Raw genomic sequence first — 26,048 nt, forward strand, 5'->3', positions numbered from 1 at the left:
TAAGGAAGAAGACTAAAATTACAGCTGGGTTGGAAAACTGACAGGCTGAGCGAGTGATGTCTATAGGCCTTGTAAATGGGAAGTAGAATGCACATGCAAAAATGAGAAAAATGGTTGGCAGTTGGAAAAGCCACAAATGAGGAACATGTGGGTAGAAGTTTTAAATCGTATCTGTAAAAATATATTGACTCCTTCCTTACAAAAGTTAAAGAGGAAATCTAAAGAACTATCTCTTAACTGGGTTTCCCTGGTGGCTCAGGGGTAAAGAACCCACCTGCCAATGCAGGAGATATGGGTTCCATTCCTGGGTCGGGAAGATCCCCTGGAGAAGGAAACAGCAACCCACTCCAGGATTCTTGCCTGGGTAATCCCATGGACAGAGGAGCCTGGTGGGGCTACAGTCCATGGGGTCGCAAAAGAGTTGGACACAACTTAGTAACTAAATAACAACAATCTCAACTAGAATCTCTATGATTTAGATGTAAGTTTATAAAGCCAGATTCCAGAAACATCCTCAGTGACTCAATTTGTTTGTAGAATCTTTAAGTAAATACATTGCTCAACTGAAAAATGGGCTCTAATTTCACAACTCTAATGTGCCAAGATGGAACATATGTTTTAAATATAAGAAACAATTCTAAGATATTTTCAACTATAGCGGGAAAACTTCCTGATTTTTTAAAATGTCATAATACTGATTAATTTGAATATTATGAACTAGGTCTTCATTAGGATAAAGGAATACTCTACTTATTATTCCCTTTTAGGAAACGAGCATATGAGCGAGCTATGATATAAATGCAACACTAAATGGAGGATGACAACATTTTTAAAGAGCCTATTGTTTCATTCTAACTTTATTTATTTTCTTTCTACAATAAGATCAAGATTCCCATTCTCCACATTTTAGGGACAAGCCTAAAAACAGTCCTGGCTTGGACAAGAGAAAACGGATGGAGTCTGTGGCCAGATACAATTCTAGCATCCATACAAAGTAAAGATTCCACACCATAGTCCCAGACATACTCAAGCACTAAATTTCAAAGCATTTGACAATTGGATGCTGTCAAATTTGTATACATAGTCCTTGGCATAGAAAAATAAAGTTATCGGAAAGAACCAGCTTGATTTTAGCCCAGGGAAACTGATTTCAGATTTCTGACCTCCAGAACTTTAAGACAGTAAATGTGTGTTGTTTTAAGCCACAGGGAAAAAAAAATTTTGAGTTACTAACCCACAGTCAACAGACATACCCTCATGCCATCCTCTTTATGACCTCTTGTTATACGTTTATTTGAAAGCTGACTGAGTTTATGGGGGGCATAATCTATGACTAGCAAAGAGAATAAAATTAAATGAATCCATAAATAAATACTTCCTTCAAAAATTGTTACGGAAACACTTCTTTGAATGAGGCATTGTGCTAGGTATTGGAGATATGAGGAATAAAATACAGTCCCTTGTCCTTGAGTAGTTTCTATAATAGAGATTATTGTTTCAATGAGAAGTCTATATGAGGTCACTGAGATTCAAGAAAAAAGATCACTCTCGTCTATCTACATGAGATGCAAACATAAAAACATTGTTCTAAAAAAGTATGAAGACGGAAATGTAAACATACTATAAACACATAACTAAGCAGTCCTCTTTGGGGAGGGCCATGTCCTCTGTGAAACTAGTAGGTCTGTTTCCGAGAGCCACAGTACGGGGCCTTCTCTTAACATACAGAGAGAGTCAAGTGAGAGAAAACACATTATTTTCATAATGCTCTCTTCTGGTATAGAAATAAGAAAATCAAAGAAATTGGACTAGATATAATATTTGATTTCCTTTATTTGTAAGCTGAATTTATTTCAACAAGTTTTATGCTTGTTAAACATTTGCTTGATATACTGTGTTGACCAAAAAGTTCATTTTTCTGTACCCGAACAAACTTTTTGGTCAACTCAATATATTAACAACATTTTTTTTTAAATTAATACTTTTTAAAAAAAAGAATCTATTACCAACAGGAATACAATTTTAGAGGGTTTCTTTTTTTCTTTTAATGGATAAAAGGCTATTTAAAGGGTAAATTCAAAATGAAAAATGCTATTATAATGAAAAATATCTTGGAAGTACACATGTTACCAGCCCAGGTTGGATGCATGAGACAAGTGCTCAGGGCTGGTGCACTGGGAAAACCCAGAGGGATGGGATGGAAAGGGAGGCAGGAGGGGGGATCAGGATGGGGAACACATGTAAATCCATGGCTGATTCATGTCAATGTATGGCAAAAACCACTACAATGTTGTAAAGTAATTAGCCTCCAACTAATAAAAATAAATGGAAAAAAAAGAAGAAGTACACATGTTCATTCATTTATTCACTGAGTCAACCAAAATTGATTACCTGCTATGTGCCAGATACTGTACATATGAAACATACCTTTGATTTATGTGCTTGATGAACAATCTTCAGTTTATCTGAAAGAAAAAAAACAAACTGTCTTTTTACTAAAATTATTCTAAAGCTTCATTTCAAACTTATCGAAGTGAGATTAAAAGGCTTCCCTGGTGGCAATAGTGGTAAAGGATCTACCAATGAAGGAGACACAAGAGATGAGGGTTCGATCCCTGGGTCGGGAAGATCCCCTGGAGAAGGAAGTGACACCCTCTCCAGTATCCTCACCTGGAAAATCCCACGGACAGAGGGGCCTGGTGGGCTGCAACCCATGGGGTCACAAAGTCAGACACAAGTGAGTGCACACATACACAAAGTGAGATGAGGTCTGTGGTGAGATGGGGAGGGTGGCAGCTAGGAAAGTGAGAAATCTGGGTCCCTGCCTTATGATCAGGTTCACTTAAAAATCTAACATGCTGTAAAAGAAATATTACATTTGCATATCATTAAAATTAAATATCACTGTATAAAATATTTTAAAGCTCTGGCTGATGAGGAGCGAAAGAGGAGAGTGAAAAAGTTGACTTAAAGCTCAACATTCAGAAAACTAAGATCATGGCATCCAGTCCCATCACTTCATGGCTAATAGATGGGGAAACAGTGGAAACAGTGGCTGACTTTACTTTTTGGGCTCCCAAATCACTGCAGATGATGATTGCAGCCATGGAATTAAAAGACGCTTACTCCTTGGAAGGAAAGTTATGACCAACCTAGATAGCATATTAAAAAGCAGAGACATTACTTTGTCAACAAAGGTCCATCTAGCCAAGGCTATGGTTTTTCCACTGGTCATGTATGGATGTGAGAGTTGGACTATAATGAAAGCTGAGTGCCGAAGAACTGATGCTTTTGAACTGTGGTATTGGAGAAGACTCTTGAGAGTCCCTTGAACTGCAAGTCCATCCTAAAGGAGATAAGTCCTGGGTGTTCATTGGAAGGATTGATGTTGAAGCTGAAACTCCAATACTTTGGCCACCTGATGCGAAGAGCAGACTCATTTGAAAAGACCCTGATGCTGGGAAAGATTGAGGGCAGGAGCAGAAGGGGACGACAGAGGATGAGATGGTTGGATGGCATCACCAACTCAATGGACATGGGTTTGGGTGGACTCCAGGAGCTGGTGATGGACAGGGAGGCCTGGCGTTCTGTGGTTCATGGGGTCGCAGAGAGTCAGACACGACTGAGCAACTGAACTTTGACAAATACAACTGTGTTTGTACCATAACCTGTAGTCAACTCAGCCCTTAGGAAGATAGCTGAATGACATAACTCTATCTTGTTTGTTAGAGTCCCTAAATGCTAAGATTAGCAAATAAGGTTTTTTTAAAAGTCTGTCTTTGTTAATGTCTACTACTACTATTTTTCTACTAATCTCTCAGAAGAGATTCAGTGACAGGAGGTCAAATGATCATAGCAACAAGTTGCTACCACTCTCAGAATATAACACCATCAAGGATGCACTGGTAATCTGATCAAGGCTGCTAATACCCAAAGACTACCAATATCTGTCTCCTGGTTTTCAAATACTACACAGGCTCACACCACCTAATCTGCTTTATTCAATCTCTCCTTCACTCCTTAATCTGTTTATCTTGAAGTCAGGCTACACTGTGTTTTTCCAGTAAGTAGTTTCTCTACATTGGCTATTTCTAACTGGGCAATAATCAGTTCTTAATTATAAAACAGACATAGCATTCAACAGGTTTAAATTCAGAAAGTTTCTAATTCTCCACTCAGTTTTACCTAGCCATTTAATTAATTTACTATAGTTACACATATTATTATATGTGAGTAAACTCTTAACCTTAAGCTAAAATTCATTTCTATCAATCATGCTATTTGATTCAACAAGGAATTTCAGTGAAATGAAAGACTCTGTTAAAGACAAAAAAACCTTGATTTAACTATGTTCTAATAATAAAGAAAAATTAGGGTACCTATTTAGTTAAGAACAGGCACTCTGAAATGCTCATTATTTTAAATAGTAAACTTTCAATTGCCTATTACAATTTTTACTATAAGGTCAGCCTTATAAAAATCAATCTAACCTAAGCAAAATATACACATTTAGGATATAAAATAGGTCACAATGGCTAAAAACAAGCTTACAATGTACACAAGAAAATAAACAGATATGACTTTTGAGTTATCTATTATACTATTATATCTAATATTATTATATATATTATATAATATTAATATAATATTGTATCTAATATTATACTATTATATCTAATATACCTATTCTTTTTCTCACTATAAATATATATTGTTTGTTACTAGAGACAAGTTAGAGAAGCCAATAGTAGTTGTTGTTTTTTTAAACAAAAGGACCTTGATTAAAGTCCATTACAATCGACCTGCAAAATTGCAGACTGACCTCTCCAAGTGTCATCATGTTCTATATATTTTGCTAATAATTCTTTAAGTTAGAAATATCTTTACTCTGATATGCTCTGCAGCACCACAATAAAGAGGCAATTTTTATTTTTAGCAGAAAAATAAATGCTTTGAACATAAATTTTCACCAGATTTTTCTCTCCAACAGAAATTGGTAAGAATTGGGAAGAAAATAAATGCCCCTTTCTTTGTTAAATCATCTTTTCCACTTGTTTTTACTTCTTAAAAAAAAACACAACAGTTTTAATTATTAACAGAAACAACTTCTGCTGGTACTATTTCCTTAGTACAGATTTCTTGAGGAAAACAACCTCATACAGACAAAAACAAGATTTACATTTTCAGAGTATTTAATGTGTTCACATTGTTTACTGTAATCTCACACAGCCTTAGAAACAAACAGAATTAGCAGCCTCACATTGCACAACAGCAAACATTCACTGCGCACATTGGGTGTGTGCTTTAGGAACACACCGTCGGGCCAGAGTAAATCAGTAATAGATGCAGATGCCAACTGAATGGGAGGCAGGGCTCTGAGAAAGCTCTGACTTCGCAGCCTGGCAGAGAGACTGGACCTCTGCCCAAGGGCACAGAGATGGCAACCAACAAAAATGAAATATGACTCTGTGCCCCTTCCACTCCCAACACCCAGTGCGTTCAGGCCCACAGAGACTGTAGCAACACGGCAGGACAAGGACAGGTGAGCAAGGAGCACTTCAACGTTTCTCGTCAAAAACGAAGTGGCAGACTGTTAAAGGGCCAAACACAGACACTTGAATTCTACCAAAACCATGGTGCTTCTCTAATTTCTTCACAGGCAAATGTGTTCGTTTTTCCTGCCAATTCATCTGAGTAGGATAGAAACAATAGGACAAGTGGATGTTAATAAGGTGGACTAATAAGAAAGATACATTATCTGCCACCATGGTAAAAGAAAAAGGAACAAGGAAAAAGTACAAAATCAACTGCAAAACAAGGTTTAAATGGCAATAAAAACATATCTGGCAATAATTACCTTAATTATCAATTATCTAAATGCTCCAATCAAAAGGCTTAAGAGTGACAGACTGGATAGTAAAACAACAGCTTACAATATGTTGCCTACTTTAGGGTGAAGGACACACATACATTGAAAGTGAGGGGACAGGAAAGATTCATGTATAGAGCTATAAAAGACCACAACTGCCAGAGCACTCCTGAGGAAAAAAAACAAAACAGGAGGCAAACCCTCCCAGAATTCGGGAAGGAGTCAATTGATACTCTAATAGTAACAATACTACAAAGCTACAGTGATCAAAACAGCGTGGTATTGGGGCAAAAACAGACATATAGATCAATGGAACATAACAGAGAGCCCAGAAATAAAACCACAATACAGTCAATTAATCTTTGACAAAGTGTGGAGAAGGAAATGGCAACCCACTCCAGTATTCTTGCCTGGAAAAATCTCATGGACGGAGAAGCCTGGTCAGCTATAGTCCATGGGGTTGCAAAGAGTCAGACACAGCTGAGTGACTTTGCTTTCACTTTCTGTGTTGTTTTGTGGCTTGATTAGCTTATATCATTTTGTGGCTGAATAATGTTCTGTCGTATGTACATGCCACAGTCTTTTTAGCCATTCACTTATTGAAGCCTATCGTGAATGCTTCTAATTTGGGTGGTTATGAATAAAGCTACTATAATTTTCATGTGGAAAAAAAAAAATCTTTGACAAAGTGGCAACAGCATAAAAGGGGGAAAAGTCTCTTTAGCAAGTGATTTTGCCACATGTAAATCAGTAAAGTCAGAACACATCCATACAACATGCACAAAAATAAACTCAAAATGGCTTAAAGACGTAAACCTAAGACAAGACACCATGATGCTCTTACAAGAGAACACAGACAAGACATTTTCTGACACAAATCACACCAATATTTTCTGAGGTCAGTCTCCCAAGTTCAGTTCAGTCGCGCAGTCACGTCTGACTCTTGGCGACCCCACGGACTGCAGCACGCCAGGCTTCCCTGTCCATCACCAACTTCCAGAGCTTGCTCAAACTCAGATCCATCAGTCCGTGATGCCATCCAACCATCCCATCCTCTGTCGTCCCCTTCTCCTCCTACCCTCAATCTTTCCCAGCATCAGGGTCTTTTCAAATGAGTCAGTCCTTCACAGCAGGCAGCCAAAGTACTGGGAGCTTCAGCTTCAGTCCTTCCAATGAATATTCAGGACTGATTTCCTCTAGGATGGACTGGTTTGATCTCCTTGCAGTCCAAGGGACTCTCAAGAGCCTTCTCCAACATCACAGTTCAAAAGTATCAATTCTTCAGCACTCAGCTTTCTTTATAGTCCAACTCTCACATCCATACTTGACTACTGGAAAAACCATAGCTTTGACTAGACAGATCTTTGTCAGCAAAGTAATGTCTCTGCTTTTTAATATGCTGTCTAGGTGGTCACAGGTTGCTGTCTAGGTTGGTCTAGGTTGGTCTCCCAAGGCAAGAGGCAATAGAAAAATAAACAAATGGGACCTAATCAAACTTAGAAGCTTTTGCACAGCCAAGGAAACCATAAACAAAACAAAAGACAACTTACATAAAGGGACAAAATATTTGCAAGTGATGCGACCAACAAGGGCTTAGTTTCCAAAATATACAAGCAGCTTATACAACAATAACAACAAACCCAATCAAAAAATGAGCAGAAGATCTAAACAGGTATTTCTCCAGAGAAGACAAAGAGATGACCAATAAGCATGTGAAAAGATGCTCAACATTGCTAATTATTAGAGAAATGCAAATCAAAACTACAGTGAGGTACCACCTCACAGCAGTCACAATAGCTATCATTAAAAAGTCTACAAATAACAAATGCTGGAGAGGGTGTGGGGAAAAGGGAACCCTCCTACACTGTTTGTGGAAGTGTAAACTGGTGTAGTTACTATAGAGAACACTATGGAATTTCCTTAAAGAACTAAAACTAGAGTACCATATGATCCAACATCCCCACTCCTGTGTATACATGTGGACAAACTATAATTCAAAGTGGTACATGCACTCCTATGGTCACAACAGCACTGTTCACAACAGCCAGGACATGGAAGCCACATAAATGTCTTTCAACAGAGGAAGGGATAAATAGGCGTGGTACATATACACAATGGAACAGTACTCAGTCATAACAAAGGAGGAAACGATGACACTTCTAGCAACATGGATGCAACCAGAGATTATCATACTAAGTGAAGTCAGAAAGACAAATGCCATATGATAGCACTTTAATGTAGAATCTAAATATGACAGAAATGAGTTTACAAAGCAGAAATAGACTCAAAACCACAGAGAACAGATCTGTGGTTGCCAAGAGCAGCGGGGAGGGACAGACTGGGAGTTTTGGGGTTTGTTCTTGTTCAGTCACTCAGTCGTGTCCAACTCTTTGTGAGCCCATGGACTGCGGCACGCCAGGCTTCCCTGTCCTTCACCATTTCTGGAGCTTGCTCAAACTCATACCCATTGAGTCGGTTATGCCATCCAACCATCTTATCCTCGTCATCCCTTTCTCCTCCTGCCTTCAATCTTTCCCAGAATCAGGGTCTTTTCTAATGAGTCAGCTCTTCGCCTCAAGTAGCCAAAATACTGGAGCTTCAACTTCAGCATCAGTCCTTCCAATGAATATTTAGGGTTGATTTTCTTTAGGATTGACTGGTTTGATCTCCTTGAAGTCCAAGGGATTCTCAAGAGCCTTCTCCAACACTACACTTCAAAAGCATCGATTCTTCAGCACTCAGCCTTCTTTATGGTCCAACTCTCACATCTGTACATGACTACTGGAAAAACCATAGCTTTGACTAGACAGACCTTTGTCGGCAAAGTAATGTCTCTGCTTTTTAATACGCTGTCTAGGTTTGTCATAGCTTTTCTTTGAAGGAGCAAGCATCTTTTAATTTCATAGCTGCAGCTACCATCTGCAGTGATTTTGGGGCCCAAGAAAACAAAGTCTCTCAGTGTTTCCATTGTTTCCGCATCTATTTGCCATGAAGTGATGGGATCAGATGCCATGATCTTCATTTTTTGAATGTTTAGTTTTAAGCTAGACTTTCCCCTCTCTTTCACCACCATCAAGAGGCTCTTGACGTCCTCTTCACTTTCTGCCATAAGGGTGGTGTCATCTGCGTATCTGAGGTTATTGACATTTCTCCCGGCAATCTTGGGTTTCATAGATGCAAAAATTACATATAGAATGGATGGACAACAAGGTCCTATTGTATAGCACAGGAAATTATATTCAATGTCCTGGAATAAATCATAATGAAAAAGAATATACACACACACATACATACATACATATATATGAGTCACTTTGTTGTATAACAGAAATTATAAATTAAGTATAATTCAATTTAAAAAATAAATAAAAAAAGATTTTTAAAGATATCTTGTGCAAACAAAAAGGATAAGAAAGCAGGGTGGCAAAATACTCATGTCAGACAAAACAGACTTTTTAACAAAGGCCATAAAGAAAGAAAGACACTATAAAATGATAAAAGAATCAATACAAGAAGATACTCCACCCACTAACAAACTAATATATGTACCCAACATCACACTTAAATACACAAATACCAACAAAGGGAAAAATTGAAGGAATACATTATTTACCATCATGATGATTAGCAGCCAGATATTTTGATAATTTCATTATCTTAAACTTATCTTTCAAAATAATTTCCATGGAACACAAGTTTGAATACACATCCACAGCATGCAAAAAGGGAACCCACATGTAACTATGCTAATTTGAAGTGGCATCTGTAGGCAGATTCAAGTTTAAGGTTGTATCTCAAGGCTTGACACTTTGAAAGCCGTGAAAGACAGAACTGAAAAGTTTCATATTTACTTAATCATGCTTTTTATTCCTTTCTCTTATTCAATATTTAGTATGTAAATTCTTTAAGTCCAATAAATCAAAGTACTTTTGACTCAGTGCCTTTAACTTCTGCTTGACTACCCCTTGTGACCTCACAATTAGTCTCTGGATATTAAAATGCATACACACGGTGAAGACTGTGATTTCAAAGTATTTTATGTCAAAAGTTGCTCTACCAAATGGCAGCAGAATTAAAAAACACTCCAGAAATGATCTAGGGTAATTAAAAATTTATGCTTTAAAATGTCTGCACCAATTAACAGAAATATTTATTAGGTGCATCGTAATTCTCAAGTGAAGTCTCAAATCCAAAGTTTGGTGAGTGTCACTATCCTGAAGGTTAATAACTGTAACACCTTTATAATGAATAATGAAACCTAGCTTCTTGACTTATTACTACATTTTAAAATCAGTGATTTTTGCAACATATGAAATTACTATGTAACATGCTCAAGTTGTTGCTGTTGTTGTTTATTCGCTAAGTAGAATCCGACTCTTTTTCAATCCTACGGACTATTGCCCACCAGGCTCCTCCGTCCATGGGATTTCCCAGGCAAGAATACTAGTGTAGGTTGCCATTTCCTTCTCCGGGGGATCTTCCTGACCCAAGGATTGAACCTACCTGTCCTGCGTTGGCTGGAGAAGGCAATGGGAAATCCACTCCAGTACTCTTGCCTGGAAAATCCCATGGATGGAGGAGCCTGGTAGGCTGCAGTCCATGGGGTCGCGAAGAGTTGGACACGACTGAGCGACTTCACTTTCACTTTCACTTTCATGCATTGGAGAAGGACATGGCAACCCACTCCAGCGTTCTTGCCTGGAGAAGCCCAGGGACGGGGGAGCCTGGTGGGCTGCCGTCTCTGGGGTCGCACAGAGTCGGACACGACTGAGCGACTTAGCAGCAGCCGCAGCAGCTCCTACGTTGGCAGGTAAATTCTTTACCACGGGGGCACCAGGGAAGCCAACGTACTCAAGTTATTGACATCTAAAATGTTAAATCTCTTCTTTTAGTTCCTAGTCTTTAATCATTTCTCCTTTATCTGATTACCTGACAAAGAAATTCACTTCAGTTTTCCAAACATGCTATTCCTCATAAATACGCAACTTGATGACACAAGTAGTATATACTTTAATGATATACTAGAATTCCTATATTTTTAAATAACTTCCATATTGGTTTTTATATACAGATTTCAAACTCACTTCTGAAAACCAAATTTATTTCAAAATAAAACTAATGTGAAATTTATGTTTTAAAAGAATAAGAAAAATTGGTTACCATATTTATAATTTCTGAATGGTGGTGGAAGGCTGGTCCTCAAAGGGATATCTGTAAGATAAAAAGTATTTTTATTATAAAATATTCAAATAGTCATAGTATTAAGAGAATTGGCATTTTATTATACAATAGCATCTACATACACTTGAAATATATAGTACATGTGTGAAACATTATTATATAGTCGATGTTCATTTAGCATATGAATCTGAGAATCTCTTGGGGTCAGTAGTAGAAACCAATGATCTAGAACAATCTTATCACTCTTACCAAAATTCATATAACCTATAATGTAACTACTCTAACTCAGCAAAGAAAACAGTAAATTTTTTTTAAAAGTGTTTTCAAACACTAGTATTAGTTTTAATTAATAATTAATTAAACTACTACCCTTACAGAGGGAAATTAAGTAACATATATCTAAATTACATATGCATTGACCTAACAATTCCACTTGGAGAATTCACCATAGAAATATACTTTGCACACTCATGTGTGTGTGTGTGTGTGTGTGTGTGTGTGTGAAATGACTTAAACAAAGGTACTCACTGTAGCACTGTTTGCAATAGCAACTGCCTGGGAAGATCCAAGTGTCTCTCAATGAGGGGACTTCCTAAATAAACTATACTATGTCCAAACAATTAAACGTATTTTTCAACAACCAGTAAAACAACCAAAAAAGAAGGAGAAGCTCTTTACTAATATGATAAGATCTTCAAGATATGTCAAGAGTAAAGGAAGCAGATCTTCCTGGGGGTCCAAGTGGGTAAGAGTCTGCCTGCCAGTGCAGAGAACACGGGTCCCATCCCTGGTCCAGAAGATCCCACATGCCACAGAGCAAGCAAGCCTGTGCGCCACAACTACTGAACCCACGCTCTAGAGCCTGGTGCTCCTTAACAAGAGAAGCCACCACAGTGGAGGTCTGTGCCCAGCAACCAGAGAGCAGCCCCCACGTGCCGCAGCTAGAGAAAGCCTGTGCGCAGCAACGAAGACCTGATACAGCCAAAAATTAAACAAATTTTTAAAAAAAAAATTTTTTTTTTAAGAGCAAAGGAGGCCTAAGGCAGAGCATTATTTTTAGTACACTACCTTTTGAAAAAAAGAGAGGAAAAATAAGAATATATATTTGCTCTTGTTTACACTTCCATGGGAGAGAGCATGATGCACTGGTCAGATAAAGAACAGAAGTGGGAAGGAGACTTTTCACTGTATTCCTTTTTACACATTCATCTTAAAAACCACAAGAATGTGTTACCAAAGAAAACTTTTTTAAAAACCTACACATATGAATTAGGAAAAGTGCTTAAGTACATTTAACCTTTTAAAGGTCAGTGAAAGTGAAAAAGTGTTAGTTGCCAAGTTTTGTCCGACTCCTTTGCAATCCCATGGACTGTAGTCTACCAAGCTGCTCTGTCCATGGAATTCTCCAGGTAAGAATACTGGAGTCGGTAGCCATTCCCTTCTCCAGGGTATCTTCCTGACCCAGGGATTAAACCCACATCTCTTGCACTGCAGGCAGATTCTCTACCACTGAGTCACCAGGAAAGCCCAAATTTTAAAGCCCAAATAAATACCAAAATTAAAATATGATTTATTCATTTATGTTACAAGCATTTAAAGTACCCACTACCAAGTATTCCAGGGACAGGGCAAATAAGAAGTTGCTGAGACAAGTCCCCACTCTTGAGAGGGCACCCTCCCTGTGAATCCTTTAACAAAGCTGTGTTCACAGTTAGGGCTTTGATCTCACCTGCCACATGCCAGAATCACCCAGCCCCACACCCGGCCAGTCCCAAGCATATTTAGACTCAAAATGAAAACCTGCTGAGATGATTCTCAGACAAACACAAGCACAGGAGGCCGACCAGACTACAGGACTGAGTGAGGCTGGGCAATCAGGAGAGGGCCGTGAGGCACCAGCAAGCGTCCCACTAAAGGAGGGGCGGTCCCTTCACTCTAGTTGGTCACCTAAAGATTCAAATGGGAACCCTAAGTCTGGGGTGGGGGGGGGGTTGGGTGGATTGTATTGACTTTTAAAATACTGTAGGCAGGGACTTCTCTGGTGATCCAGTGGTTAAGAATTCGCCTTCCAATGCAGGGGACACAGGTTCGGTTCCTGATTGGGGAACTAAGATCCCCACATTGGTGGTGGTTGAGTCCCTCAGTCATATCCTACTCTTGCAACCCCATGGACTGTATCCCGCCAGGCTCCTCTCTCCATGGGATTTCCCCGGCAAGACATGCCACAGGGCAACAAGCCCATGTGCCACGATGAAGATCCCACGCACAGCAACAAAGAGCCTATGCAGCCAAAAAAGAAAAAAAAAATGCCGTAGGCCAAAGGAAACCTGTCTGTGGAGTCCACATTCACCCGCCCAACCTCCATCTGAAACCTGTGTTTTAGCCTTAGCAGAGACAGAACTTCATTTTATCTTTTGCTTCTCACTTTTGAATTATAGGCCAAAGAAGTATTAACTAAATATCAGAAAGAAGAATTAGATCTGTTTAATTTACTGCCATTTGTATTTCCTAAACTAGACAGCAAAACTCCCTGAAGAAAGGACTAAGGTACAGTGCCACGAAACTATTCTCATTTAGAGATGTCTACAGTCAAGACACCGGATCGCCGCCTTACCTTCAGTCTAGGCTTCTGAGAGGAGAGACTATGACAGAGATGAAAGAAGCCCGTTTTTCCCTTCTATCTGTGGATCTCAGCTCAGCTGTCACCTCCACAAAGAGGCCTTCCTGGACAGCCCTACTAAAAGCGGGGTCTCCTCTCATATCCTCCATTCATAACATTTTTTACAATTTTAGAGCTTTGTTTACTTAGTTTGGTCTCTCTTCTCTACTAATTCATAAATTCCTAAAGACTAAGACACAATGGCCTGTCTTCCCAAAACCTAAGACAGTGCCTGGCACATTATATGTTAATAAATACTGGTTCCCTGAGGGTGGGGAAGACAGCCTATTTCCTTCATCATGTTGCCAAAACCTAACAGAGTGCCTGGCACATGGCAGGTGCTCAAAAATAGACACGAGTAAAAATGCATCATTTAATCCCTTTAATCAGCAGGTTAGAGCACTGAGGTCCCAAGAAGGCAGTCGATCAGCCCAAAGTGTCAAGAGCCAGGACTAGAATCTAGCCCTCCCAACTTCCATCTGCCACACTAAGAAGGGTAGGACTAAAGCTGGTATCTTCTGTGGTGGTGCTACTGTAAAATTATCCTGTTCCTTTCTAAATAAGAGGGGCACCAGGGGAGTGCCTCTTTACAGAAAAAATGCTAGATAATAAACACAGAAGGAATCACAGAGTTAGAAAAAAATCCCAGTTACTGCAACTACCAGAGATTTGGGTAAAGATCATCAATAGATACTAAAACCGGGACTTCCCTGGCAGTCCTGTGGTTAAAACTCCAGGCTTCCAATATAGGGGGCACAAATTCGATCTCTAGTTGAGGAACAGTTTTGGCGTGGCCAAAAAATTTAAAAATGAATTTAAAAACAAAATAGATGCTAAAACTGTTGGAAACAACATACACATATGGTCTCAACTATTTATTAGTTGGAAAGATATGTTTACAACAGAGAAATCTAGTAGACAGCCTCTTCACCAAATGACTTAAACATCTATCACGAGAGCTTCCAGGCTGGTGAACGCACGGTGACACCAGGGAGAATGCTGCACTCCAGGAGGGCATGGAAGCTCCATCCCCTTTCCCCATGCTTTGTCCTATGCATATTTTCCCTCTGGCCATTCCTACGTTTAATCCTTCTCTAATAAACAGCTGATCCAGTAAGTTCATAAATACTACCAATAACCAAGTGCTTCCTGATATGATGCAATGAGGAGGAATCACCAACATTAGGGATCAGCAAACTATTTCTGTAAAGATCAGTAAAAAATATTTTCGTTTTTGTGAGCCATATGGTTTCTGTCACAACTATGTAAGTGCCCCTGAAACACAAAAGCAGTACATATAATATGTAAATAAATGGGTGTGGCTGTGTTTCAATAAACTTTATAAAAACAGGGGGAAGGTCAGACTGAGAAAAATCATGACAGATCATGAGAAAAATCATCAAACACATTCCAATAGAGGGATATCCTACAATAAGCCTGATCAGTACTCCCTAAAACAGTCGAAGTCCTCAAACAAGGAAAATCTGAGAAACTGCCACAGTTCACAGAGCCCAGGGAGACACGTCAACTAAATGTAATGTAGTATCCTGGCTGGGGTCCTGGAGCAGAAAAAGGACATCACTACAAACTAAGGAAACCTGAATCAACTATGGACTGTAGTTAATAATGCGTCAATATTGGTTCATTAACTGCAACAAATGCAGCATACTAATATGTTAATAGTAGGGGAAACTGTGGAGGGGAGAATTAGATATAAACAAATAAATAAAGATTAAAAAGATAAGGAAAATCTTTCTAACTATTCTAGTAGTCACCCAACAGAACAGACTGCTCTACAAAGTAACAATTCACCAGGAGTAAGGGGGGTATAAAGAATTGAGTTCTCAATTGGAAGTCTGGATAAAATCACCACAGCTTTTCTTTACTTAACAGACAAAATAATTTTACATTCAGAACCCAAATCTAAAGTATTGCAAAGTATTAAAATGCCAGATCAACAAATAATTAAAATGTAGTTAGTCTAGATAATTGGTTTGTATATTAGTCTGAAAATTTGTCATCTATATAAAGTAATACATGGTACCTCTGTGATCAAAATATCTGATCAATATCCATTTTCCGTATGTTAATAATAGATTTGTTTTATTATATTTATATGCTTATATATGGATACAATCTTATGTATTATTATATTTACACTTATTTATAAATGCTAGTTTATATCCACTACACTTATTTGTTATATTTATACAACTTTAGATTTTAATGGCATGATAGAGTGGTTCAATGATCCTCAAGGCAGAATGGATCAAATTTAACCAAAGTTTCTTGGTTGAGGGAGAAACAGACAATTATGGGAAGGACCATGTTAAGCTATGGATGAAATAAGTGATTTATCAAAAGGACAACTGGAAAGGCAAGAAGGCATCTAAAATAACTCCAAAAAGTCATCCACCACAATGAACATTCGGTTTGTATACACAATTCTCTATGCCATGATGTCAAGCATCCTTCCAGCTTTCGGTGTTCAAAACTAAAGCAAGGCCAACAGGAACATGAAAAGATGCTCAACATTGCTAATTATTAGATAAATGCAAATCAAAACTATAATGAGATCAGACCAGGCCTCAGACCAGTCAGAATGGCCACCCTCAGAGTCTACAAATAGGCGACTCCCCTGGCGTCCAGTGGTCAAGACCCTATGTGCCCAGTACAGGGGGCCTGGCTTCAATCCCTGGTTAGGGAACTAGATCCCACATGCCCAGAGACTAAGACCTGGTGCAGCCAAATAAATATATAAATGAAAATATTTTTTAAAAGTCTACAAATAATAAATGCTGGGGAGTGTGTGGAGAAAACAGGACCCTCCTACACTGTTGGTGGGAATATAAATTGGTGCAGTCACTATGGAGAGCAGGATGGAAGCTCCTTAAAAAACTAAAACTAGAGTTACCACATGATCTGGGAATCCCACTCCTGGGCACATATCCAAAAAAGACAAAAACTCTTAATTGAAATGTTCACAGCAGCACTATTTACAAAACCAAGACATGGAAGCAACCTAAATATCCATCATCAGAGGAATGGACAAAGAAGATGTGGTATACACATATAATGGAATATTACTCACCATATAAAAGAGCAAAGTAGTGCCATTTGCAGCAACATGGATGAACCTAGACATTATCTTACTAAATGAAGTCAGACACAGAAAGACAAATATATGACATCACTTATCTGTGGAATCTAAAACTATAAAGCAAATGAACTTATTTACAAAACAAAAATAGACTCGCAGACATAGAAAATAAAATTATGGTTATCAAAGGGAAAGAGTGGGAAGGATAAATTGGAAATTTGAAATTAACAGATACACACTACTATGTATAAAATTTAAACAACAAGGACTACTGTATAGCACAATGAACTAACTATATTCAATATCTTATAATAACCTACAATGGAAGAGAATCTGAAAAAGAATACGTATGTGTGTGAATCTGTTTGTTATATACCTGAAACATGGTAAATCAACTATACTTCAACTAAAAATAAAACAGTAGAGCATGATGAACTAAATTCAAAGACTTTTGACTCTAAGCAAATCCATTTGTTTCAGAGATTCTATTTAAGCAAGCAAGGCAATAGAGAAGAATAAAGAGGCAACTGAGAGTACTGTTTAGGAGTACATGATTGTATAGCTAAACTGCAAGGGTTGGACTGCAGCTTTGCCTAGTTTTTGCCATGTAATCTCAGGCAAGCGTCTCGACTTCTCTTTCTGTTCTTCAGTTTCTTCATCTGCAAAATGGAGATAATAACAGTTCCTAATTTAGAAGAATGCTGTGAGGAGGAAACGAGAAAATCTACGTAAAGCTCTTAGCACAAATTAGTTCAAAAATTCCTCAGTAATAAGCTATTTGGTCTTTGTGATGTACACAATTTATAAAAGGTAAATTCATGAACTTTGTAGGGTTCCACCGTACCTCAAATCAGAGGACAAAGACAGGCACAGGGCACACAGCTCAAACAGGCCTGAAGCCCAAAGTTTATCTTTTAATCAGTGAAACACATTTCCCACATGCACAATATTAATAGAAACAAGTAACAGGTGAAAGATGTGAGTAGGCTGTGCTGAGCATTTGCAGTGATCCACACCACTGCTCTAATGGGGAGCAATTCTGCGGTACTTGGGAAGGAAAAGAACACAGTGACCCTGGGGAGAATATGTCTTCCCTTGGCACTGGAGCAGCCTGAAGATTACATCTTGTTCTCAAGGGCTTCAGAGGATCTATTCTGCACCGTACCAAGAACACCAGAGCACTTACCGTAGTAACACTAAGAAACACTGTAACCTATAATACACACACAGATTTCAAAATAAAATAGGGATTTGTTTCTCTTTCAAAATCTGAATATACTTTTGGTGATAGCCTTTCAAAAACAGGACACTCTGTAATTGGCAATATCTTAGTACCAACTCTCAATCTCCCCCTATCAAGTAGAGTGACTAGCCTGTCTTCTCTATGAGTTAATACACCATGCTTTCTTCTTAGGCAAGTAACACTGAGCAGTAAAACCACTCGAATTAGATGAAAACAAAAAAAAAAAGTAAGGGAGAAGAGTTTAGAAACTTTACAAAGTCAATCAGGAAGGAAAATGTCAAGAATTCACTACATTTTTAAAAGTTAACTATGTACACTTGCATTGCACACATATAAACCAAGTTTGTGGTTTCCCAATAACATTCTCCAGTAATGGAATCATAGCTTCTCAGAGAAATGACTGATTCCAGGGCTGGGGTAGGGAAAGAACAAGACACATCTGGAACATCTTAGATCAAAAAGTAAGGAAGTGCTCAAAGAACAACGTGGACATGTTAAAAGGACACGGGGCCGTGTCCTTTCTTTCTGTAACAAAAGAAAATCCAAAGACATGTGTTAATTCAGTTCCTTTAATCTTAATTAATTTCTTCATTCAGGAGTGCTTTATTGTCTTTCATTGGCAATTCTGAATAGTGTTTTTGGCTACCCCCAGCCAAAATGAGGATGATTAGAGCATCAAAATAAAATAAAAATAAAGAATCATAACCCTCCGAATAAAGTAAGAATCCTTGAGTCCACAATGATATAAACCAAAGATTAAATAAATGGGGCAGGAGTAGGAATGGGGGGTAGGGTAAAAAGCTCTTCCGTACTGTAGAAAAACAACTAATATATGTAAAAGGAACGATGGAATAAGAAGAATCACCATTTGCCAAACATCATAACTGATTCAGGCAAGAATCATCAATTAATGTTAAACTAGTGGATGGAAGATTGGGAAGTAACAGGACATTCACGTAGTCTCAGAGCATATCCCTAACAAGTTACTTTTCAAGTACAATCAAAATTTACAGTAGAGAAACCTGGCAGCTATCACCTTCAGTTCAGTTCAGTTCAGTCACTCAGTCGTGTCTGACTCTGCGACCACAGGCAGCGCGCCAGGCCTCCCTGGCCATCACCAGCTCCCAGAATTTACTCAAACTCATGTCCATTGAATCAGTGATGCCATCCAACCATCTCATCCTCTGACCCTTTCCAGTCCTGTAGCCACTGCTGAGTTCTCCAAATTTGCTGACATATTGAGTGCAGCACTTTCACAGCATCACCTTTCAGGATTTGAAATAGCTCAACTGGAGTTCCATCACCTCCACTAGCTTTGTTCGCAGTGATGCTTCCTAAGGCCCACCTGACTTCACATTCCAGGATGTCCGGCTCTAGGTGAGTGATCACACCATCGTGATTATCTGGGGCGTGAAGATCTTTTTTGTACAGTTCTGCGTACTCTTGCCACCTCTTCTTAATATCTTCTGCTTCTGTTAGGTCCATACCATTTCTGTCCTTTATTGAGCCCATCTTTGCATGAAATGTTCCCTTGGTATCTCTAGTTTTCTTGAAGAGATAGCATTGTTTCAATATTAAGTTTCTGATTTTCATTACTGGAACTACAGTTATATAAGCAAATTCCCTGTTTTTGGAAAATATACACTGAAATATTTAGAGGTAATAGGGAATCATGTCTGCAACACACTTGTAAATGGTTCAGAGAGCAAAATGAAGTGGAAGAGTAAGAAACGAATTGGGGAGGAGGAGGAGAAAAATAAATGTAACAAAATGTTGACATTTGGGGAACCTGGGTGAAGAGCTTTTAGGAGTTTTCACAACTTCTCTGTCTCAAATTATGTCAGCTGAAAAAAATTAAGTTGGATATAAAGTGCAACATCTGCCAAAATTCACAGAACTGTATACTAAGATCTGTACATTACACCATATATAAATTGCAATTCAATTAAAGCAATAAAAGCTTATTCTAGATGTTTCATCAAATGTTGATGATTGGAACACTTCTGTAATTAAGACCAGAGGATAGAAACCCACCAAGGACCTATCTAAATGAAAACTACATTCACACCTGAGGTATGCCGAGCTTGGAATGATACACTACACCAGTGAGGCGGTCGTCACTCTGTGCCCACATGACCACATGCGCTCGTCATCTCCTGGCTGCACAGACAGAGGCCTGCTACCTTCCTGTCATGCTCCCCAGGATGCCCTCTGCTCAGCCAGGTAACACTACCTTCTCTTGTTAACGAGCCTCCAAATACATAAAGCCATTTGTCGTGAGCAATCGGAGATCTTAAGTTCTTTTTAATTTTAAAAAAAAAAGAAGTCAAACATGATAATGACAATCCCTGAGGAAGGCACACCTGTTGCTAAATAAGCCTTGGAGAGATACTGCTGCTGATAACAAGGCCCAGAGCAGGAGCAAGCCTCACTCTTGGCTTAGAACACAGATTAATATCTTTCAAAGTGCGTTTAAAAGATTACTTCACTCTAATACTCAACTACTCCTTTTTGAAACACTAAAAAAAAAAAAAGTGGCTGAGACATCTCATACCTTGCTTTAGAAATACTATAAAATCCTTTACAGTTTGGTCCAAATGAACTCCATGATATACTACAGGTCTGAAATTGCGATGCTCAAATGAACGAATGAGGCGAACTGTAATGGTCACATCTTCGGAAGCCATGTGCAGAAATTCCTGTGGCAAGGGATAATAACGTCAACTCATAATTATCCACCAGCCTACATTTCCTCCATCAGCTCTCAGGCACCCAGCCCGCCTCTCCCACACTGCACAGTTAACGACAGAGTTCCCAGACAACCTAAGGGCCAGATTCCGGGACAACCAAAGGGTCCCGAGGTCGCTCCCACCTACCCACTGTGATCCTGGACAGCTTAACCACAGTCACTGATGTTCTGACAGGCAGAAAGCTGACAAGGTACAGAAGATGAACACCGACCGACTCAGGAGTGTGGGTGTACGTGGAGAAGTGGGGCTGCACCGTTACCGCTCTGGTGTGCTACACCACCAGTCTCATTTGGCCTGCGAGGAAGTTCACTTACATTAGCATCAACTATTGGGGCGCATTTTCATTTCACTAATGCTGCCAGATTTCAGAACTGATTTAATCATGTGTCATAGTATTACCCAGGCTTCCCAGGTGGTGAAGAATTCACCTGACGATGCAAGAGACGAAAGAGATTCAGGGTTCCATCCCTGGGTTGGGAAGATCCCCTGGAGGAAGGCATGGTAACCCACTCCAGTATCCTTACCTAGAAAATCCCATGGACAGAGAAGCCTGGTAGGCTAGCATCCATAGGACTGCAAAGAGTTGGACACAACTTAAGCAACTTAGTATGCATAGTATCACCCATTGTCCACACTATTTGAATATGTTTATTTCACCCTAAACTAGTCCTGCATGCCAGTGTTAATGTTATCAGATTTAATTCTATTACCAAACCATACTTATTTTAAGATGAGGAAAAATTCATTGCACTAAATGCCCAAGGTCATAAAAAAATGGAGCCAGGATTCAAGCACCAATTTAATTCCAAATTTCATGATCTAATATATAATATACTGTTTTAAAAAAATCACCCCAAATAATTTCCTCCAAAAAATCTGCAAAGTTGCCAACGTTTTAAAAATAAAATTATGGTACATTTCTAATCAGCAGCATCTACTTCATGCTTTCAACTTTGCATATAACTTTCAGCCATAATACACAAGTACTAAAAAAAAAATACCTGTAATGCTAATAAGATAAAATAAGATGTCCAACCTCACCAGTAATCAGACAAATTCAAAATAACAATGAGCTACATATTACTCGTCAAACTGACAAGTGAAAAAGCCTGACAATACCTACTGTTGGCAAGACTGCAGAACAATGAGAGTTTAATCAGTTAAGGTGGGCATCCAAATGGATTCTACTTCTGGAGACAATTGGGCAATATTTAGTATAGCTGAAGATTCATATACCTTTCAAGCCAGCAATGTCATTCATATGTAGGTACTCTTGGGAATCTCTCACATGTGTGCACAAGGAGAACTGTAAAAGAACATCAATATTAACATTTTTTGTTAATTGCAAAACCTGGAAACAACTAAATGTCCATCAGCAGGAGAATAATTATGGTACATTCATTCAACAAAATACTTCAAGCAGTGAAAATGAATGAACTTGAACCATGCACATCAACACAGATGAAATCTCAGAAGCAGTATGGTGAATGCAAAAAAAGCAAGTCACAAAAGCATCAGAATAACACATCATTTACACAAAATTCAAAAACATAGGTTTTATTACGTTGAAAAAGAGATAATTCTTGGAGCAAAGAAAGGATTATGCAACTAGGGAGAAGTAAAACAGGTGTTTCCATCATACTGGTTGCAGTTTATATCTTAAGCAGGATGTTAAGTATAGGGACAGTATAGCTACTATTCTTCAAGCCTTTTAGTGTGTCTGGACTATTTCATAATATTACATAATATTTCATAATATACACAAAGAAGCCACACTAATTTGATCTGGAAAGTTTCTTTGAATCACAACACGCTTACACAAATATTTCACTAAGTTTCAGAGAATATACAGCACATTACGTGTGAAAAGCAAAGGTTCAAGCTGTTTTAATGCATAAAATAATCTGTGATTATAGTGTACTGTTATAATTAAACAAATAGTTTTAATTAAATGGTCTTGAATTAAAAATAGTATTTTTCCTCTAAAATAAAGGATTCATTGTATAATCTTATTTTGTGGCTTGAGAGCTTAAATTAAATCTTTGGAAATTCCATTATTAGCTGTTACACTATTTGTTATTAAATCTGATTTTACAGGGCTTCCCCAAAATTCTGACCCTAAAACTTACCAAATAATGGCAGTTTAACAAGACATCTACAAAATTATAATTTAAAATTTACTGAGATACCTAATAAAGAATCTCTCTCAAAAAAGGGATACCATAAAAGACTCTAGGAACTTCCCCTGTGGTCTAGTGATTAACAATCCATTGCAAGAATTCCTTGCAATGCAGGGGACGCAAGTGTGATCCCTGGTGGGGGAACTAAGACCTCACACGCCGAGGAGCAACTAAGTGCTGCAGTTACTGAGCCCACGCGTTCTGGAGCCTGCAAGCCACAACTGGAGAGCCCCCACCACAACGAAGATCCTGCACGCTGCAACTAGGACCCGAAGCAACCAAATAAATACATAAATAAACAAAAAAAGAAAGGGAAAAAGCATCCGTATTTGAGACGCAGTGTTAACAGGTTTGTGAAAATTATGACCAATTTCTTCCTCCTCTCACCTAGCCCCCAAAACAACAAAGAAGCTCTCCAAAACACACCACACACACACACACACACACACACACACACGGAAGCCCTATAATGCAGTACACACACACACACACACACACACACAGAGAGACAGAAGCCCTACAATGAAGTCCAAATTCCTAAAGAGTTCAGAGCTGGACAGATCAAACTTAATTATTGACTCTAATTCTCAGCCCCAACACATAGTTGGATCTCAATAAAAAGTAGCTGCTTTTATCAAAGGTCTACTTGGGATTAAACAAGTTTGGGCATAAAGACAGCTCATGTAGGCGGCAAACAAAGATACAAGATTCCCAGGTGCAATGAAATAAATGATGTAAATGGACTAACGAAAGAGGCCAAGCAAAAAAAAAAAAGAAAAGAGGCCAAGCAAGCAAGCCCATGTATGCCTTATGAAACTTTTATAATTGTAGGCTTGTTTTTCCCACTTAAAAAAAAGAGCTGCCCCATATGCTGTACTTAAATAGCTGAAGTTTTCAATTTAAAACTCCAAATGTGCATTACTGTCTAATTTGATCAACAATGTATTGTCATCTTCATCAGAAATTTGTAGTAATATACACTCAGTAACTAAGCCATATTAGCTACTATTAGAATGAGGCCATTATTTAATTTGTCTCAAGGACTGTGGGAAATATAGGTTGTGATAGTTTAGGGAGGCAGACATACTGAAGAGACAGCTTGGAATGCGAGTATTACAAATTATAAATTTGATGTTTTCCCAGAAGGTTTGACCTACTTTTAAAAAAACGAATCTGATCAAGTTTAAAAGGTATCCTTCAAATGAAGGCACAGAGAAACCAAAAGCAATAATTTAGAGGTAAATTAACAAAACATATTCAAAAACAAGAAAAAAGATGTGAATAAATGAAATGACAGACCATGTTAACTATGAAAGCTCAGAGTTGTAAAGAAATAATTCTCCCTAAATTAATCTATAAATTAAACAAAATCCCCATCAAAATATAACACGGTGGTCTGGATTTAAAACAAGTATTTCTAATCTAGAAGAAAATGCTTGTGAACTTAGCAAAGTCATAAAAGAAAAAAAAGAGAGAGAGAGAGACCAGCAGTACCATAAACTATGTGACACTGAAGACTGAGAAATCAGCAGAAGAGAACAGAAAACTCAGAAGAGACTCAAGAGTCAAGAACTTAGTACAAAAATGGCATTTCACACTCGTGGGGAAGAGACACCTTAATCAACGGCATTAGGAAAACTGGTCAGACATTTAGAAAAATATAATTTTGGATCCTTATTTCATATCTCATACAAAATAAACTATATGTAGAACAAATATTTAAACTAAACTATAAAATCACAGGAAGGCATCAAAAAATGGGTATAAACTTTTATAATCTTAAGGTAGAAAAGACTTTTCTAAACAAATAAAAATCAACAACCACCAAGGAAAAGGTTGACAGATATAGCAAAAAAAAAAAAATTATAAGACAAATGTCCTGATAGAAACATGGATAAAGGTAATCAATGAGCAATAGGCTAATTTTTAAGTCAATATTACTGGTAACTATAGAACTGAAAAATAGAAATAGTAAGAAACTGATTAGCCACAGATTATTAAAATACATTTAAATTAAAAACTGGCCACACCAGCATTGGCAAGGATATAGAAAAATAAATATTTTACATACTCTTGCCAAGAACATTAAATGACAGACTTTCTGGAGAGGAGTGGGATAACCGATATCAAAATTTTAAATCTGCCTACCTTTTGACATGACAATTTTCCTTCTACTAATTTACCCAGAGAAGACAATCACATCAAATATTTAAGAATCCATGAGTTTATAATGATATTTTTTTAAGTCAATTAGTCACTCTGGAAGCTAAAGGGGCACTTATTTGTTTTCCTGAAAACTGGCTTACCAAGGTAGGGAACAGGGCATTGAAAATGAGAAAAATAATAAGATTCTTATACAGTTTGTATTTCAAGATTACCAAACAGCTGATGAAAAGTTTCTTCTTTAAAGAAGAATGACAGCTAAAAAGCACTGAAGGAATGACAGAATTTAAAAATTATCATTTACATAAATATCAAAATGGCTAAAATAAAAACAATGATAACACCAAATATTGCTGAGGGTACAGAGAAACTAATCTTTCATTGACTACTGATGAAATGCAAAATGGTACAGCCACTCTGGAAGAGAATATGATAATTTATTATAAAACTAAACACATGCTTATCATAGACCTAGCAAATGCACTCTTGAGCATTTATGCCAGAAAAATGAAAACTTATGTTCACATAAAAAAATCTATATATAAATGCTCATAGTATATCCATGTTTAATACCCCAAAACTGGAAACAACCCAACATCCTTCAACATGTGAATAGTTAAACCAAGTGTGGTCTATTCATATCACGAAACACTGGGTAATAAAAAACTACTAATACACATAACAATTTTGATAGATCTTAAGGCAATTAAATTGAAAAGAAAACTCAATCTCAGAAGGTCACATACTGCACAGTTCCACTATACAGCATTCTTTTTTAGCAGCAGACTTCTGTTTGTTTGTTTGTTCCCGGCTGTTCTGGGTCTTCACCGCGCACGTGCGCCTTCCCCAGCTGTGGCAAGCAGGGGCTGCTCTCCAGTAGCAGTGAGCAGCTCCTCACTGCAG

The 26,048-nt window shown here is 38.1% G+C and overlaps 1 protein-coding gene across 3 annotated transcripts in view; it reads right to left on the bottom strand.

Annotated features, from left to right (window-relative positions):
• Window positions 1-26,048, bottom strand: part of C33H2orf76 (chromosome 33 C2orf76 homolog) — a 71,472-nt gene that overhangs the window by 13,719 nt on the left and 31,705 nt on the right. The window contains exons 3-7 of one of the 3 annotated variants that reach the window (XM_043894436.1): window positions 22,039-22,108; window positions 20,929-21,096; window positions 20,607-20,751; window positions 11,030-11,080; window positions 2,428-2,465 (exon numbers count right to left, since the gene is read on the bottom strand). In XM_043894436.1, the coding sequence (XP_043750371.1) occupies window positions 2,428-2,465; window positions 11,030-11,080; window positions 20,607-20,739 (222 nt within the window). In that variant the 5' untranslated portion in view covers window positions 20,740-20,751; window positions 20,929-21,096; window positions 22,039-22,108. The remainder of the gene's footprint in view (window positions 1-2,427; window positions 2,466-11,029; window positions 11,081-20,606; window positions 20,752-20,928; window positions 21,097-22,038; window positions 22,109-26,048) is intronic. The other 2 variants (XM_043894437.1, XM_043894435.1) reach the window with 2 other exon arrangements.

The sequence above is a fragment of the Cervus elaphus genome, chromosome 33 (assembly GCF_910594005.1).
Source record: "Cervus elaphus chromosome 33, mCerEla1.1, whole genome shotgun sequence".
Taxonomy (NCBI): Eukaryota; Metazoa; Chordata; class Mammalia; order Artiodactyla; family Cervidae; genus Cervus; species Cervus elaphus.